The sequence below is a fragment of the Triticum dicoccoides genome, chromosome 7A, assembly GCF_002162155.2.
Source record: "Triticum dicoccoides isolate Atlit2015 ecotype Zavitan chromosome 7A, WEW_v2.0, whole genome shotgun sequence".
Taxonomy (NCBI): domain Eukaryota; kingdom Viridiplantae; phylum Streptophyta; class Magnoliopsida; order Poales; family Poaceae; genus Triticum; species Triticum dicoccoides.
This window is the reverse complement of record NC_041392.1, coordinates 86,457,502-86,470,795: the sequence shown is the minus strand read 5'-3', so window position 1 is coordinate 86,470,795 and position 13,294 is coordinate 86,457,502. Positions and strand designations below refer to the sequence as shown.

Genomic DNA, 13,294 nt, shown 5'->3' with positions numbered 1-13,294 from the left:
AGTGGTTAACCTAGCGGAGCGGGTAACCTAGCTACCCGGCGGCGCATGCGATCGTGGATCTTGTTCCAGTAGTGCCGCTCCTCGTGATCTGGGTTCACGTAGCGTCGGTTGCCGTCGGCTGTGTGCACCACCAGTATCGTTATTTGATGTGGCGGCTAACCTAGGTATCCAACGGCAGAGATAATCACAGATCTAGCTAGGTTTTGAGATCGTGCAGTTTCTCGCGATTAAAAGTGATCATGACGGGTGCCGTGGCCATCTTCCTTACTAAGTTTGGCAGATCTGAATGACCTCGGTTGCGGTTGTTTACATAACATCCATGATCGTGTGCTATGTGTTTTATATTTCATCATTGATAATGTTTGCACATGTGATGATACATATTATTGGTTGTAGGAAATGGCGGACGAGGAGTTAACTGATATCATGATAGACATGGAGTTTGGAGAACTGATGAAAGATTGGATAGAAGATTGGTCAGATGATGAAAATTCAGATCGTGAAGATCGGTCAGAGAATGGGAACGAATGGGACGATCTTAATGTGAGTGGCATTGTCATGTTGTAATTTTTTGGTGGCATCCGACAACATTAAATCTTTGTGTTGAAAATTTATAGATCGATGAGCTTGATGATGATCAGGAAAACAACTCGGAGCTCTTGAATGAAGATTACATTAGTCAGGTACGTAAGTGAATTTTTTTTGGCATGCAAATTGAATTTCTTCTGGAATATTATATGATAAGTAATTATGTATTTGTGTTGTATTTTTCAGTTCATTTCCAAATGTCATAATGCGTACGACTATTACGGTGAATCCAACGCGGAGACATGCCTTAACAACGAATCATTAGATGCACCTGGTTCTGGGGAGTCCGAGTCGTCGGTCATCATGAGTGAGGTATGTGTGTAATCAATGTTCTATGGAAGTAAGTAATGTTATGTTGGAAATATGCCCTAGAGGCAATAATAAAAGTATTATTATATTTCATTGTTCATGATAATTGTCTTTTATTCATGCTATAACTGTATTATCTAGAAATCGTAATACACGTGTGAATACTTAGACCACACTATGTCCCTGGTAAGCCTCTAGTTGACCAGCTCGTTGTGATCAACAGATAGTCATGGTTTCCTGACTATGGACATTGGATGTCGTTGATAACGGGATCACATCATTAGGAGAATGATGTGATGGACAAGACCCAATCCTAAGCATAGCATAAAAGATCGTGTAGTTCGCTTTATTAGAGCTTTGCAAGTGTCAAGTATCTCTTCCTTCGACCATGAGATCGTGTAACTCCCGGATACCGTAAGAGTGCCTTGGGTGTATCAAACGTCACAACGTAACTGGGTGACTATAAAGGTGCATTACAGGTATCTCCGAAAGTAGCTGTTGGGTTGACACGGATCGAGACTGGGATTTGTCACTCCGTATGACGGAGAGGTATCTCTGGGCCCACTCGGTAATGCATCATCATAATGAGCTCAATGTGACCAAGGTGTTGGACACGGGATCATGCGTTACGGTACGAGTAAAGTGACTTGCCGGTAACGAGACTGAACAAGGTATTGGGATACCGACGATCGAGTCTCGGGCAAGTAACGTACCGATTGACAAAGGGAATTGCATACAGGGTTTGATCGAATCCTCGACATAGTGGTTCATCCGATGACAACATCGAGGAGCATGTGGGAGCCATCATGGGTATCCAGATCCCGCTGATGGTTATTGACTGAGAGCGTCTCGGTCATGTCTGCATGTCTCCCGAACCCGTAGGGTCTACACACTTAAGGTTCGGTGACGCTAGGGTTATGAAGATATGTATATGCAGAAACCCGAATGTTGTTCGGAGTCTCGGATGAGATCCCGGACGTCACGAGGAGTTCCAGAATGGTCCGGAGGTAAAGAATTATATATAGGAAGTGCTGTTTCGGGCATCGGGACAAGTTTCGGGGTTATCGGTATTGTACCGGGACCACCGGAAGGGTCCCGGGGGTCCACCGGGTGGGGCCACCTGTCCCGGGGGGCCACATGGGCTGTAGGGGGTGCGCCTTGGCCATCATGGGCCAAGGGCACCAGCCCCTATAGGCCCATGCGCCTAGGGTTTCCCCCTAGGAGGAGTCCTAGTGGTGGAAGGCACCCCTAGGTGCCTTGGGGGGGAGGGAAACCTCCCCTAGGCCGCCGCCCCCCCTAGTAGATCTCATCTACTAGGGCCGGCGCCCCCCCTAGTAGATCTCATCTACTAGGGCCGGCGCCCCCCCCTTGGCACCCCTATATATAGTGGGGGGGGGGAGAGGAGGAGAACACACCAGCCCCTGGCGCCTCCACCTCCCCCCGTTACGTCTCTCCCTCGTAGTCTCGGCGAAGCCCTGCTGCTGTGACGCCCTGCATCCACCACCACGCCGTCGTGCTGCTGGATCTTCATCAACCTCTCCTTCCCCCTTACTGGATCAAGAAGGAGGAGACGTCTCCCGTCCCGTACGTGTGTTGAACACGGAGGTGCCGTCCGTTCGGCGCTGGTCATCGGTGATTTGGATCACGTCGAGTACGACTACATCATCACCTTGCAAGCTTCCGCACGCGATCTACAAGTGGTATGTAGATGCAAACTCTCTCCCTAGACTCGTTGCTTAGATGAACTCATAGATGGATCTTGGTGAAACCGTAGGAAAAATTTTAATTTTCTGCAACGTTCCCCAACAGTGGCATCATGAGCTAGGTCTATGCGTAGTTCTCTTTGCACGAGTAGAACACAACTTTGTTATGGGCGTGGATTTTGTCATCTTACTTGCCTCTACTAGTCTTTTCTTGCTCAACGGTATTGTGGGATGAAGCGGCCCGGACCAACCTTACACGTACACTTACGTGAGATCGGTTCCACCGACTGACATGCACAAGTTGCATAAGGTGGCTGGCGGGTGTCTGTCTCTCCCACCTTAGTTGGAGCGGAATCGATGAACAGGGCCCTTATGAAGGGTAAATAGAAGTTGACAAAATCACGTTGTGGTGATTCGTAGGTAAGAAAACGTTCTTGCTAGAACCCAATTGCAGCCACATAAAAGATGCAACAACAATTAGAGGACGTCTAACTTGTTTTTGCAGCGATTGATCATGTGATGTGATATGGCCAGAAGTTGTGATGAATGATGAATTGTGATGTATGAGATCATGTTCTTTGTAATAGGATTCACGACTTGCATGTCGATGAGTATGACAACCGGCAGGAGCCATAGGAGTTGTCATTATTTTTGTATGACCTGCGTGTCATTGAATAACGCCATGTAAACTACTTTACTTTATTGCTAAACGTTAGTCATAGAAGTAGAAGTAGTCGTTGGCGTGACAACTTCATGAAGACACGATGATGGAGATCATGGTGTCAAGCCGGTGACAAGATGATCATGGAGCCCCGAAGATGAAGATCAATGGAGCTATATGATATTGGCCATATCATGTCACAACTATATAATTGCATGTGATGTTTATTATGTATTATGCATCTTGTTTACTTAGGACGACGGTAGTAAATAAGATGATCCCTTATAAAATTTCAAGAAGTGTTCTCCCCTAACTGTGCACCGTTGCTACAGTTCGTCGTTTCTAAGCACCACGTGATGATCGGGTGTGATGGATTCTTACGTTCACATACAACGGGTGTAAGACAGTTTTACACAGCGAAAACACTTAGGGTTAACTTGACGAGCCTAGCATGTGCAGACATGGCCTCGGAACACGGAGACCGAAAGGTCAAACACGAATCGTATAGAAGATACGATCAACATGAAAATGTTCACCGACGATGACTAGTCCGTCTCACGTGATGATCGGACACGGGCTAGTCGACTCGGATCGTGTAACACTTAGATGACCAAAGGGATGTCTAATCTAAGTGGGAGTTCATAATTTGATTAGAACTTTATTATCATGAACTTAGTCTAAAACCTTTGCAAATATGTCTTGTAGATCAATGGCCAACGCTAATGTCAACATGAACTTCAACGCGTTCCTAGAGAAAACCAAGCTGAAAGATGATGGCAGCAACTATACGGACTGGGTCCGGAACCTGAGGATCATCCTCATAGCTTCCAGGAAACAATATGTCCTAGAAGGACCGCTAGGTGACGCTCCCGTCCCAGAGAACCAAGACATTATGAATGCTTGGCAGTCTCGCGCTGATGATTACTCCCTCGTTCAGTGCGGCATGCTTTTCAGCTTAGAACCGGGGCTCCAAAAGCGTTTTGAGCATCACGGAGCATATGAGATGTTCGAAGAGCTGAAACTAGTTTTTCAAGCTCATGCCCGGGTCGAGAGATATGATGTCTCCGACAAGTTCTACAGTTGTAAGATGGAGGAGAACAGTTCTGTCAGTGAGCACATCCTGAAGATGTCTGGGTTGCACAACCGTATGACCCAGCTGAACATTAACCTCCCAGATGAGGCGGTCATTGACAGAATCCTCCAGTCGCTCCCACCAAGCTACAAGAGCTTTGTGATGAACTACAACATGCAGGGAATGGAAAAGACCATTCCTGAAGTGTTCTCGATGCTGAAGTCAGCAGAGGCTGAAATCAAGAAAGAACATCAAGTGTTGATGGTCAATAAGACCACTAAGTTCAAGAAGGGCAAGGGTAAGAAGAACTTCAAGAAGGACGGCAAAGATGTTGCCGCGCCTGGTAAGCCAGTTACCGGGAAGAAGTCAAAGAATGGACCCAAGCTTGAGACTGAGTGCTTTTATTGCAAGGGGAAGGGTCACTGGAAGCGGAACTGCCCCAAATACTTAGCGGATAAGAAGGCCGGCAACACCAAAGGTATATTTGATATACATGTGATTGATGTGTACCTTACCAGTAATCGTAGTAACTCCTGGGTATTTGATACCGGTGCCGTTGCTCATATTTGTAACTCACAGCAGGAGCTGCGGAATAAACGGAGACTGGCAAAGGACGAGGTGACGATGCGCGTCGGGAATGGTTCCAGAGTCGATGTGATCGCCGTCGGCACGCTGCCTCTACATTTACCTACGGGATTAGTTTTGAACCTTAATAATTGTTATTTAGTGCCAAGTTTGAGCATGAACATTGTATCAGGATCTCGTTTAATACGAGATGGCTACTCATTTAAGTCTGAGAATAATGGTTGTTCGATTTATATGGGAGATATGTTTTATGGTCATGCTCCGATGGTCAATGGTTTATTCTTAATGAATCTCGAGCGTAATATTACACATGTTCATAGTGTAGATACCAAAAGATTTAAAGTTGATAACGATAGTCCCACATACTTGTGGCACTGCCGCCTTGGTCACATTGGTGTCAAGCGCATGAAGAAGCTCCATACCGATGGACTTTTAGAGTCTCTTGATTATGAATCGTTTGACACGTGCGAAGCATGCCTATTGGGCAAAATGACCAAGACTCCGTTCTCCGGAACAATGGAGCGAGCAACCAACTTGTTGGAAATCATACATACCGATGTGTGCGGTCCAATGAGCGTTGAGGCTCGCGGAGGATATCGTTATGTTCTCACTCTCACAGATGACTTGAGTAGATATGGGTATGTCTACTTAATGAAACACAAGTCTGAGACCTTTGAAAAGTTCAAGGAATTTCAGAATGAGGTGGAGAATCAACGTGACCGAAAGATAAAATTCTTACGATCAGATCGTGGAGGAGAATACTTAAGTCACGAATTTGGTACACACTTAAAGAAATGTGGAATCGTTTCATAGCTCACGCCGCCTGGAACACCTCAGCGAAACGGTGTGTCCGAACGTCGTAATCGCACTCTATTGGATATGGTGCGGTCTATGATGTCTCTTACCGATTTACCGCTATCATTTTGGGGATACGCTCTAGAGACAGCTACATTCACTTTAAATAGGGCACCGTCTAAATCCATCGAGACGACACCGTATGAATTATGGTTTGGAAAGAAACCTAAGCTGTCGTTTCTAAAAGTTTGGGGATGCGAAGCTTATGTCAAGAAACTTCAACCTGAAAAGCTCGAACCCAAGTCGGAAAAATGCGTATTCATAGGATACCCTAAGGAAACTGTAGGGTATACCTTCTACTTAAGATCCGAAGGCAAGATCTTTGTTGCCAAGAACGGATGCTTTCTGGAAAAAGAGTTTCTCTCGAAAGAAGTAAGTGGGAGGAAAGTAGAACTCGATGAAGTACTACCTCTTGAGCGGGATAGTGACGCAGCACAGGAAACCGTTCCTGTGATGCCCACACCAACTGAAGAGGAAAACCATGATAATGATCAAGGTACTTCGGATCAAGTTACTACTGAACTTCGTAGGTCCACAAGGACACGTTCCGCACCAGAGTGGTACGGCAACCCTGTCCTGGAAATCATGTTGTTAGACAACAATGAACCTTCGAACTATGAAGAAGCAATGGCGGGCCCGGATTCCAACAAATGGCTTGAAGCCAGGAAATCCGAGATAGAATCCATGTATGAAAACAAAGTATGGACTTTGACAGACTTTCCCGATGATCGGCGAGCGATAGAAAACAAATGGATCTTTAAGAAGAAGACGGACGCGGATGGTAATGTTACCATCTATAAAGCTCGACTTGTCGCTAAGGGTTATCGACAGGTTCAAGGGATTGACTACGACGAGACATTCTCTCCCGTAGCAAAGCTAAAGTCCGTCCGAATCATGTTAGCAATTGCCGCATACTATGATTATGAGATATGGCAGATGGACGTCAAAACAGCATTCCTTAACGGGCATCTTAAGGAAGAACTGTATATGATGCAGCCGGAAGGTTTTGTCGATCCTCGGAACGCTAACAAAGTATGCAAGCTCCAGCGATCCATTTATGGACTGGTGCAAGCATCTCGGAGTTGGAACATTCGCTTTGATGAGATGATCAAAGCGTTTGGGTTTATGCAGACTTATGGAGAAGCCTGCGTTTACAAGAAAGTGAGTGGGAGCTCTGTAGCATTTCTCATATTATATGTAGATGACATACTCCTGATGGGAAATAATATAGAATTTCTGGACAGCATTAAGGCCTACTTGAATAAGTGTTTTTCAATGAAGGACCTTGGAGAAGCTGCTTATATATTAGGCATCAAGATCTATACAGATAGATCGAGACGCCTCATAGGTCTTTCACAAAGCACATACCTTGATAAGATTTTGAAGAGATTCAGAATGGATCAGTCCAAGAAGGGGTTCTTGCCTATGTTACAAGGTATGAGACTGAGCTCAGCTCAGTCACCGACCACGGCAAAAGATAAAGAAGAGATGAGTGTCATCCCCTATGCTTCAGCCATAGGATCTATTATGTATGCCATGCTGTGTACCAGACCCGATGTAAACCTTGCCGTAAGTTTGGTAGCAAGATACCAAAGTAATCCCGGCAAGGAACACTGGACAGCGGTCAAGAATATCCTGAAGTACCTGAAAAGGACAAAGGACATGTTTCTCGTTTATGGAGGAGACGAAGAGCTCGTCGTAAAGGGTTACGTCGACGCTAGCTTCGACTCAGATCTGGATGACTCTAAGTCACAAACTGGATACGTGTATATGTTGAATGGTGGAGCAGTAAGCTGGTGCAGCTGCAAGCAGAGCGTCGTGGCGGGATCTACGTGTGAAGCGGAGTACATGGCAGCCTCGGAGGCAGCACATGAAGCGATTTGGGTGAAGGAGTTCATCACCGACCTAGGAGTCATACCCAATGCGTCGGGGCCGATCAAACTCTTCTGTGACAACACTGGAGCTATTGCCCTTGCAAAGGAGCCCAGGTTTCACAAGAAGACCAGGCACATCAAGCGTCGTTTCAACTCCATCCGTGAAAATGTTCAAGATGGAGACATAGAGATTTGCAAAGTGCACACGGATCTGAATGTCGCAGATCCGCTCACTAAACCTCTCTCGCGTGCAAAACATGATCAACACCAGAACTCTATGGGTGTTCGATTCATCACAATGTAACTAGATTGGTGACTCTAGTGCAAGTGGGAGACTGTTGGAAATATGCCCTAGAGGCAATAATAAAAGTATTATTATATTTCATTGTTCATGATAATTGTCTTTTATTCATGCTATAACTGTATTATCTGGAAATCATAATACACGTGTGAAAACTTAGACCACACTATGTCCCTGGTAAGCCTCTAGTTGACCAGCTCGTTGTGATCAACAGATAGTCATGGTTTCCTGACTATGGACATTGGATGTCGTTGATAACGGGATCACATCATTAGGAGAATGATGTGATGGACAAGACCCAATCCTAAGCATAGCATAAAAGATCGTGTAGTTCGCTTTGCTAGAGCTTTGCAAGTGTCAAGTATCTCTTCCTTCGACCATGAGATCGTGTAACTCCCGGATACCGTAAGAGTGCCTTGGGTGTACCAAACGTCACAACATAACTGGGTGACTATAAAGGTGCATTACAGGTATCTCCGAAAGTAGCTGTTGGGTTGACACGGATCGAGACTGGGATTTGTCACTCCGTATGACGGAGAGGTATCTCTGGGCCCACTCGGTAATGCATCATCATAATGAGCTCAATGTGACCAAGGTGTTGGACACGGGATCATGCGTTACGGTACGAGTAAAGTGACTTGCCGGTAACGAGACTGAACAAGGTATTGGGATACCGACGATCGAGTCTCGGGCAAGTAACATACCGATTGACAAAGGGAATTGCATACAGGGTTTGATCGAATCCTCGACATAGTGGTTCATCCGATGACAACATCGAGGAGCATGTGGGAGCCATCATGGGTATCCAGATCCCGCTGATGGTTATTGACTGAGAGCGTCTCGGTCATGTCTGCATGTCTCCCGAACCCGTAGGGTCTACACACTTAAGGTTCGGTGACGCTAGGGTTATGAAGATATGTATATGCAGAAACCCGAATGTTGTTCGGAGTCCCGGATGAGATCCCGGACGTCACGAGGAGTTCCGGAATGGTCCGGAGGTAAAGAATTATATATAGGAAGTGCTGTTTCGGGCATCGGGACAAGTTTCGGGGTTATCGGTATTGTACCGGGACCACCGGAAGGGTCCCGGGGGTCCACCGGGTGGGGCCACCTGTCCCGGGGGGCCACATGGGCTGTAGGGGGTGCGCCTTGGCCATCATGGGCCAAGGGCACCAGCCCCTATAGGCCCATGCGCCTAGGGTTTCCCCCTAGGAGGAGTCCTAGTGGTGGAAGGCACCCCTAGGTGCCTTGGGGGGGAGGGAAACCTCCCCTAGGCCGCCGCCCCCCCTAGTAGATCTCATCTACTAGGGACGGCGCCCCCCCCCTTGGCACCCCTATATATAGTGGGGGGGGGAGAGGAGGAGAACACACCAGCCCCTGGCGCCTCCACCTCCCCCCGTTACGTCTCTCCCTCGTAGTCTCGGCGAAGCCCTGCTGCTGTGACGCCCTGCATCCACCACCACGCCGTCGTGCTGCTGGATATTCATCAACCTCTCCTTCCCCCTTGCTGGATCAAGAAGGAGGAGACGTCTCCCGTCCCGTACGTGTGTTAAACGCGGAGGTGCCGTCCGTTCGGCGCTGGTCATCGGTGATTTGGATCACGTCGAGTACGACTACATCATCACCTTGCAAGCTTCCGCACGCGATCTACAAGTGGTATGTAGATGCAAACTCTCTCCCTAGACTCGTTGCTTAGATGAACTCATAGATGGATCTTGGTGAAACCGTAGGAAAAATTTTAATTTTCTGCAACGTTCCCCAACATGTTAAACCATAGAAATCTGTTTTCATGGCTGTGGTTTGATTGTGTAGGTGACACAAGATGATGGGGCAAAGAATGTCCAAGATACTGCCAGTGCAGATGATAAGAGGGATATATTCATGCAGATAATGGAAATGACTTTTACGTCTCACGATGTTGCGTATGATTTCTACAAAAGCTATGCTAGAGATAATGGTTTCAGCATTAGAAAGAATAAGGTCAGGTATAGCAAAACAGAGTCACGTCATATGTGTTATAGGCGGTTTGTTTGTTCAAGACAAGGGAAACGTGACAACAAGTTGCTAACCGAGGAAGGACACAGCCGTAGGCTCAGAGCCGAGACACGCTGCTTTTGCGAAGCGCACCTGACCGTCAAGCTTGACCAAAAGCGTGGGGTTTGGTATGTTGAAACTTTTGAGGACAAGCATAGCCATATGTTGGCAGGACCTGATGAGGTACCTTTTCTTTGGTCCCACAGAAAAATCAAAGAGTACCAGAAGGATGAGATAATGTCCATGAGAGCTGCAGGGATTAGAATTCATGACATGATGGATTGCTTCATCAACAAACATGTATGGTATGGCGGTGTTGGTTTTACCAGGCATGAAATATACAACCTTTGCGCCAAGGAGAAGAGGAAGCTTCTTTCAAAAGGTGATGCTGCCACAGCCATAGGCATCATGGCCAGTAGGAAACAGAGGGATCCTAACTTATTTTTCGAGTACAGGCTAGATAAGGAAGGACATTTGAATAGGATGTTCTGGTGCGACTCCCAGTCTCGTCATGACTATGAGGACTTCGGCGACGTGCTTGTATTTGACAGCACATACAAGATGAACCGCTATGGTATGCCATTCATACCTTTTGTTGGTCTTAACAATCACCGGAAGACCACTATTTTTGGTTGTGCCATAGTTTCGGACAAGACCGAGGAGACATACGTGTGGCTTCTGCAGACTTTTTTGAGGTCCATGTGTCAAAAGATGCCTAAGAGTGTTATCACAGACGCCAACGCTGCGATGATCAAGGCAATTCGCGAAGTCTTGCCAGACGTGTGGCACCGTATATGTACGTGGCACATAGAGAAAAATATGAAGATTCACCTCAGTCACAAGTCCTTGAAGGAGTTCCGAACTCTTCTGTACTACAGCACGTCCACGACAACATTTGAGGAGAGATGGCACACATTTTCCAAAAGATGGCAGTCGGAAAAAACTGTAACATGGTTGAGGCGGATGTATAAGAAGAGGAGACTGTGGGCCGCGGCATATCTAACAGAGGGGTTTTGGCTTGGCATGAAAAGCAACTAGCGGAGTGAAAGCCTGAACTCATGCCTTCACCTCCACCTAGACGGTGAAATGACCCTGGTGGATATGATTTTGCACTATGAGAACGCCGTTGTGCGTATCCGTGAAAACGAGGCGCGAGATGACTGCACGGCCTCACAGAGTTTACCGGTGCCAGTTACTAGCTCGAGGGAACTTGAGATAGCTGCTTCTCACGTCTTCACTCTAGCAAACTTCTATATGTTGCAAGATGATCTTAGAAAAATTGACGGCATGGAGATTGTAGAAATAAAGCTGGGAGACGGATCACAGCAGTACATCATGGCCTGGAAGAATAATCGGAAGCGCCGTTTTTGGGTGGAGTATACACCAGTAAATTCCGCAGAAACTATAAGGTGCAGCTGCAGAAGAATGATTCGAAAGGGTCTACCTTGCAAGCACATATTCCATGTACTGAAGCACTTGAACATATCTGAAATACCGAACTGTTTAGTTCTTATTCGGTTCACGAAAGAAGCAAGGTTGGGACTGCCCGCGAGGCGCACAAGCGATCTGTTGGGATTTGGTTGGACTGGGGTCGGGGAAAGAATGAAATATAGCCAGGTCAGTGTGTTAGCGTCTGAAGCTATGCATGCGGCATGCAAACACCCTGCATTGTGGGATCAGTTACAGGAGAGTTTGAAGGTTGTGATAGCTAATAGTCATGAGTATGATCTGCTACAGGAAAATTTGTTGAAGCAAACAAATGACATCAGTAAGTGTGCAGTTGAATATGTGGATGATGGTGAAGGCAACATGATTGAGGTTAAAGATCCTATGAAAGTGTCAAGCAAAGGTGCAACAAAGGTAGATGAGAGCCGCCCTGTCTCGAAAAATGGTAGACCACTCTCTTTTGATGAGTTGAAAACCTGGTGCGGCGCTTGCAACTTGGTAGGACACACTAGACGTAGCAAGAAATGCAAACTAAATCAGAAGTAAGTGTTTGTATGCATTGTGGATTATTAAATTTTGTATCATTCATTAACTTAGCTTGTCTTCTATCATGTGCAGAAAAAGTGGAGAAGGAACAAGAGTAGAACACTTGCTTCAATTATTTACTGTGTTAATCGGCCGGCTCATACATTGGCTAAGGTAGCTGTAGGCGCTTGTGTTTCTTTGGTTTGGAGGCTTTCGCCCCCTGATTGTATCCTTAGTGTATTAGCAAACGAGATCCCAGTCTTTGTTTAAATAAAGTAAAATGTTTCCCTGTAAACAAAAATCAAAAAAGTTCTTTACTGTGTAATGACCGGGGCGGGAGGTAGAAAGAATATTGTACATTTCCCCTGCCCACGTCCTAAATGCCATTAAATAAGTAACTGTACCACTCTCCTCCCCACCACACACTCACCCACCTCCCACAGGCGCCGGTTCGAACTCCCGTCTTATCCCCACCTACAGTAGATCGAGAATACCCTCGCCGGTGACCGCTGCAGCCGCCTCCATGGAGAGAAGCCTCGGCTGGCAGAGAGCGATGATGGACCTCGCCGGTGATGAAGAGGGGTGGCGCGCGTAGTTGACGGAGGTGTGCGGCTAGTTCCCCAGCACGGAGATGTAGGTCAACCACGCACGTGGCCTCGTCAAAGTCCTCACCGACGCTGAGAGGAAGCGCGCCTTCCCCTACGGCCGCGGCGTCCCGCCGGTTGTCCTACTCGTGTGAGCAATGCGAGAGGCCACGCTGAGCGACTCCCCTATTCAGCGCGCAAGGTGGTGGATGTACCTCTCCACCACCATGACGCTGCGGCCAGATTCGGCACGTGTCACGTCGAGGGCGGACCGCGTCGACATCGAGCTCGCTCTCCCTACGCCCGTCAGCCCGGACTACCAGGTCCGCCACGTGTCGAAGCCAGTGCTGCCGTTGGGCTCTGATGTCGTGGAGGACGATGTGGAGGAGGTACTGTTCATCCCTGGTGACCATGAGGAGGGCGAGGAGGACGCTGTGCATATGGTAGCGCCGGTTACCGTCGAGGGTGGCAAGACAATGCCCATCGACGTCGAGCTCCTTCCCCTCCTCCCTGACATAGTGAGGGTGTAAGAAGAGGAGGTGGCTCAGGATCAGGTGGCGCAGCTGTCAAACAGAATGGCGGTCAAGAAGAAGGCTTCTCTGTGTGTGGTGCGCCGCTCACGCCGCCTCAAATTTCTGAAGAAGTGAAGATGGGCACAGTTGCTGAAGGAGGAGGAAGCTGCTGGTTATCTTAAGTTAGGTATGCTGTTATATGTTTCAGCATATAAGTTAACATTATTTTGGGTTTGATGTTGGTT

General features: G+C 47.2%; 1 protein-coding gene across 1 annotated transcript; it reads left to right on the top strand.

Annotated features, from left to right (window-relative positions):
• Positions 1-399: 399 nt before the first annotated feature.
• Positions 400-12,072, top strand: LOC119333166 (protein FAR1-RELATED SEQUENCE 11-like). Its single transcript, XM_037606163.1, has 7 exons — positions 400-543; positions 618-683; positions 775-900; positions 9,761-10,556; positions 11,490-11,599; positions 11,720-11,831; positions 12,047-12,072. Exons 1-7 carry the CDS (start codon positions 400-402, stop codon positions 12,070-12,072), a joined length of 1,380 nt encoding a protein of 459 aa, XP_037462060.1.
• The last annotated feature ends 1,222 nt before the right edge of the window (positions 12,073-13,294 follow it).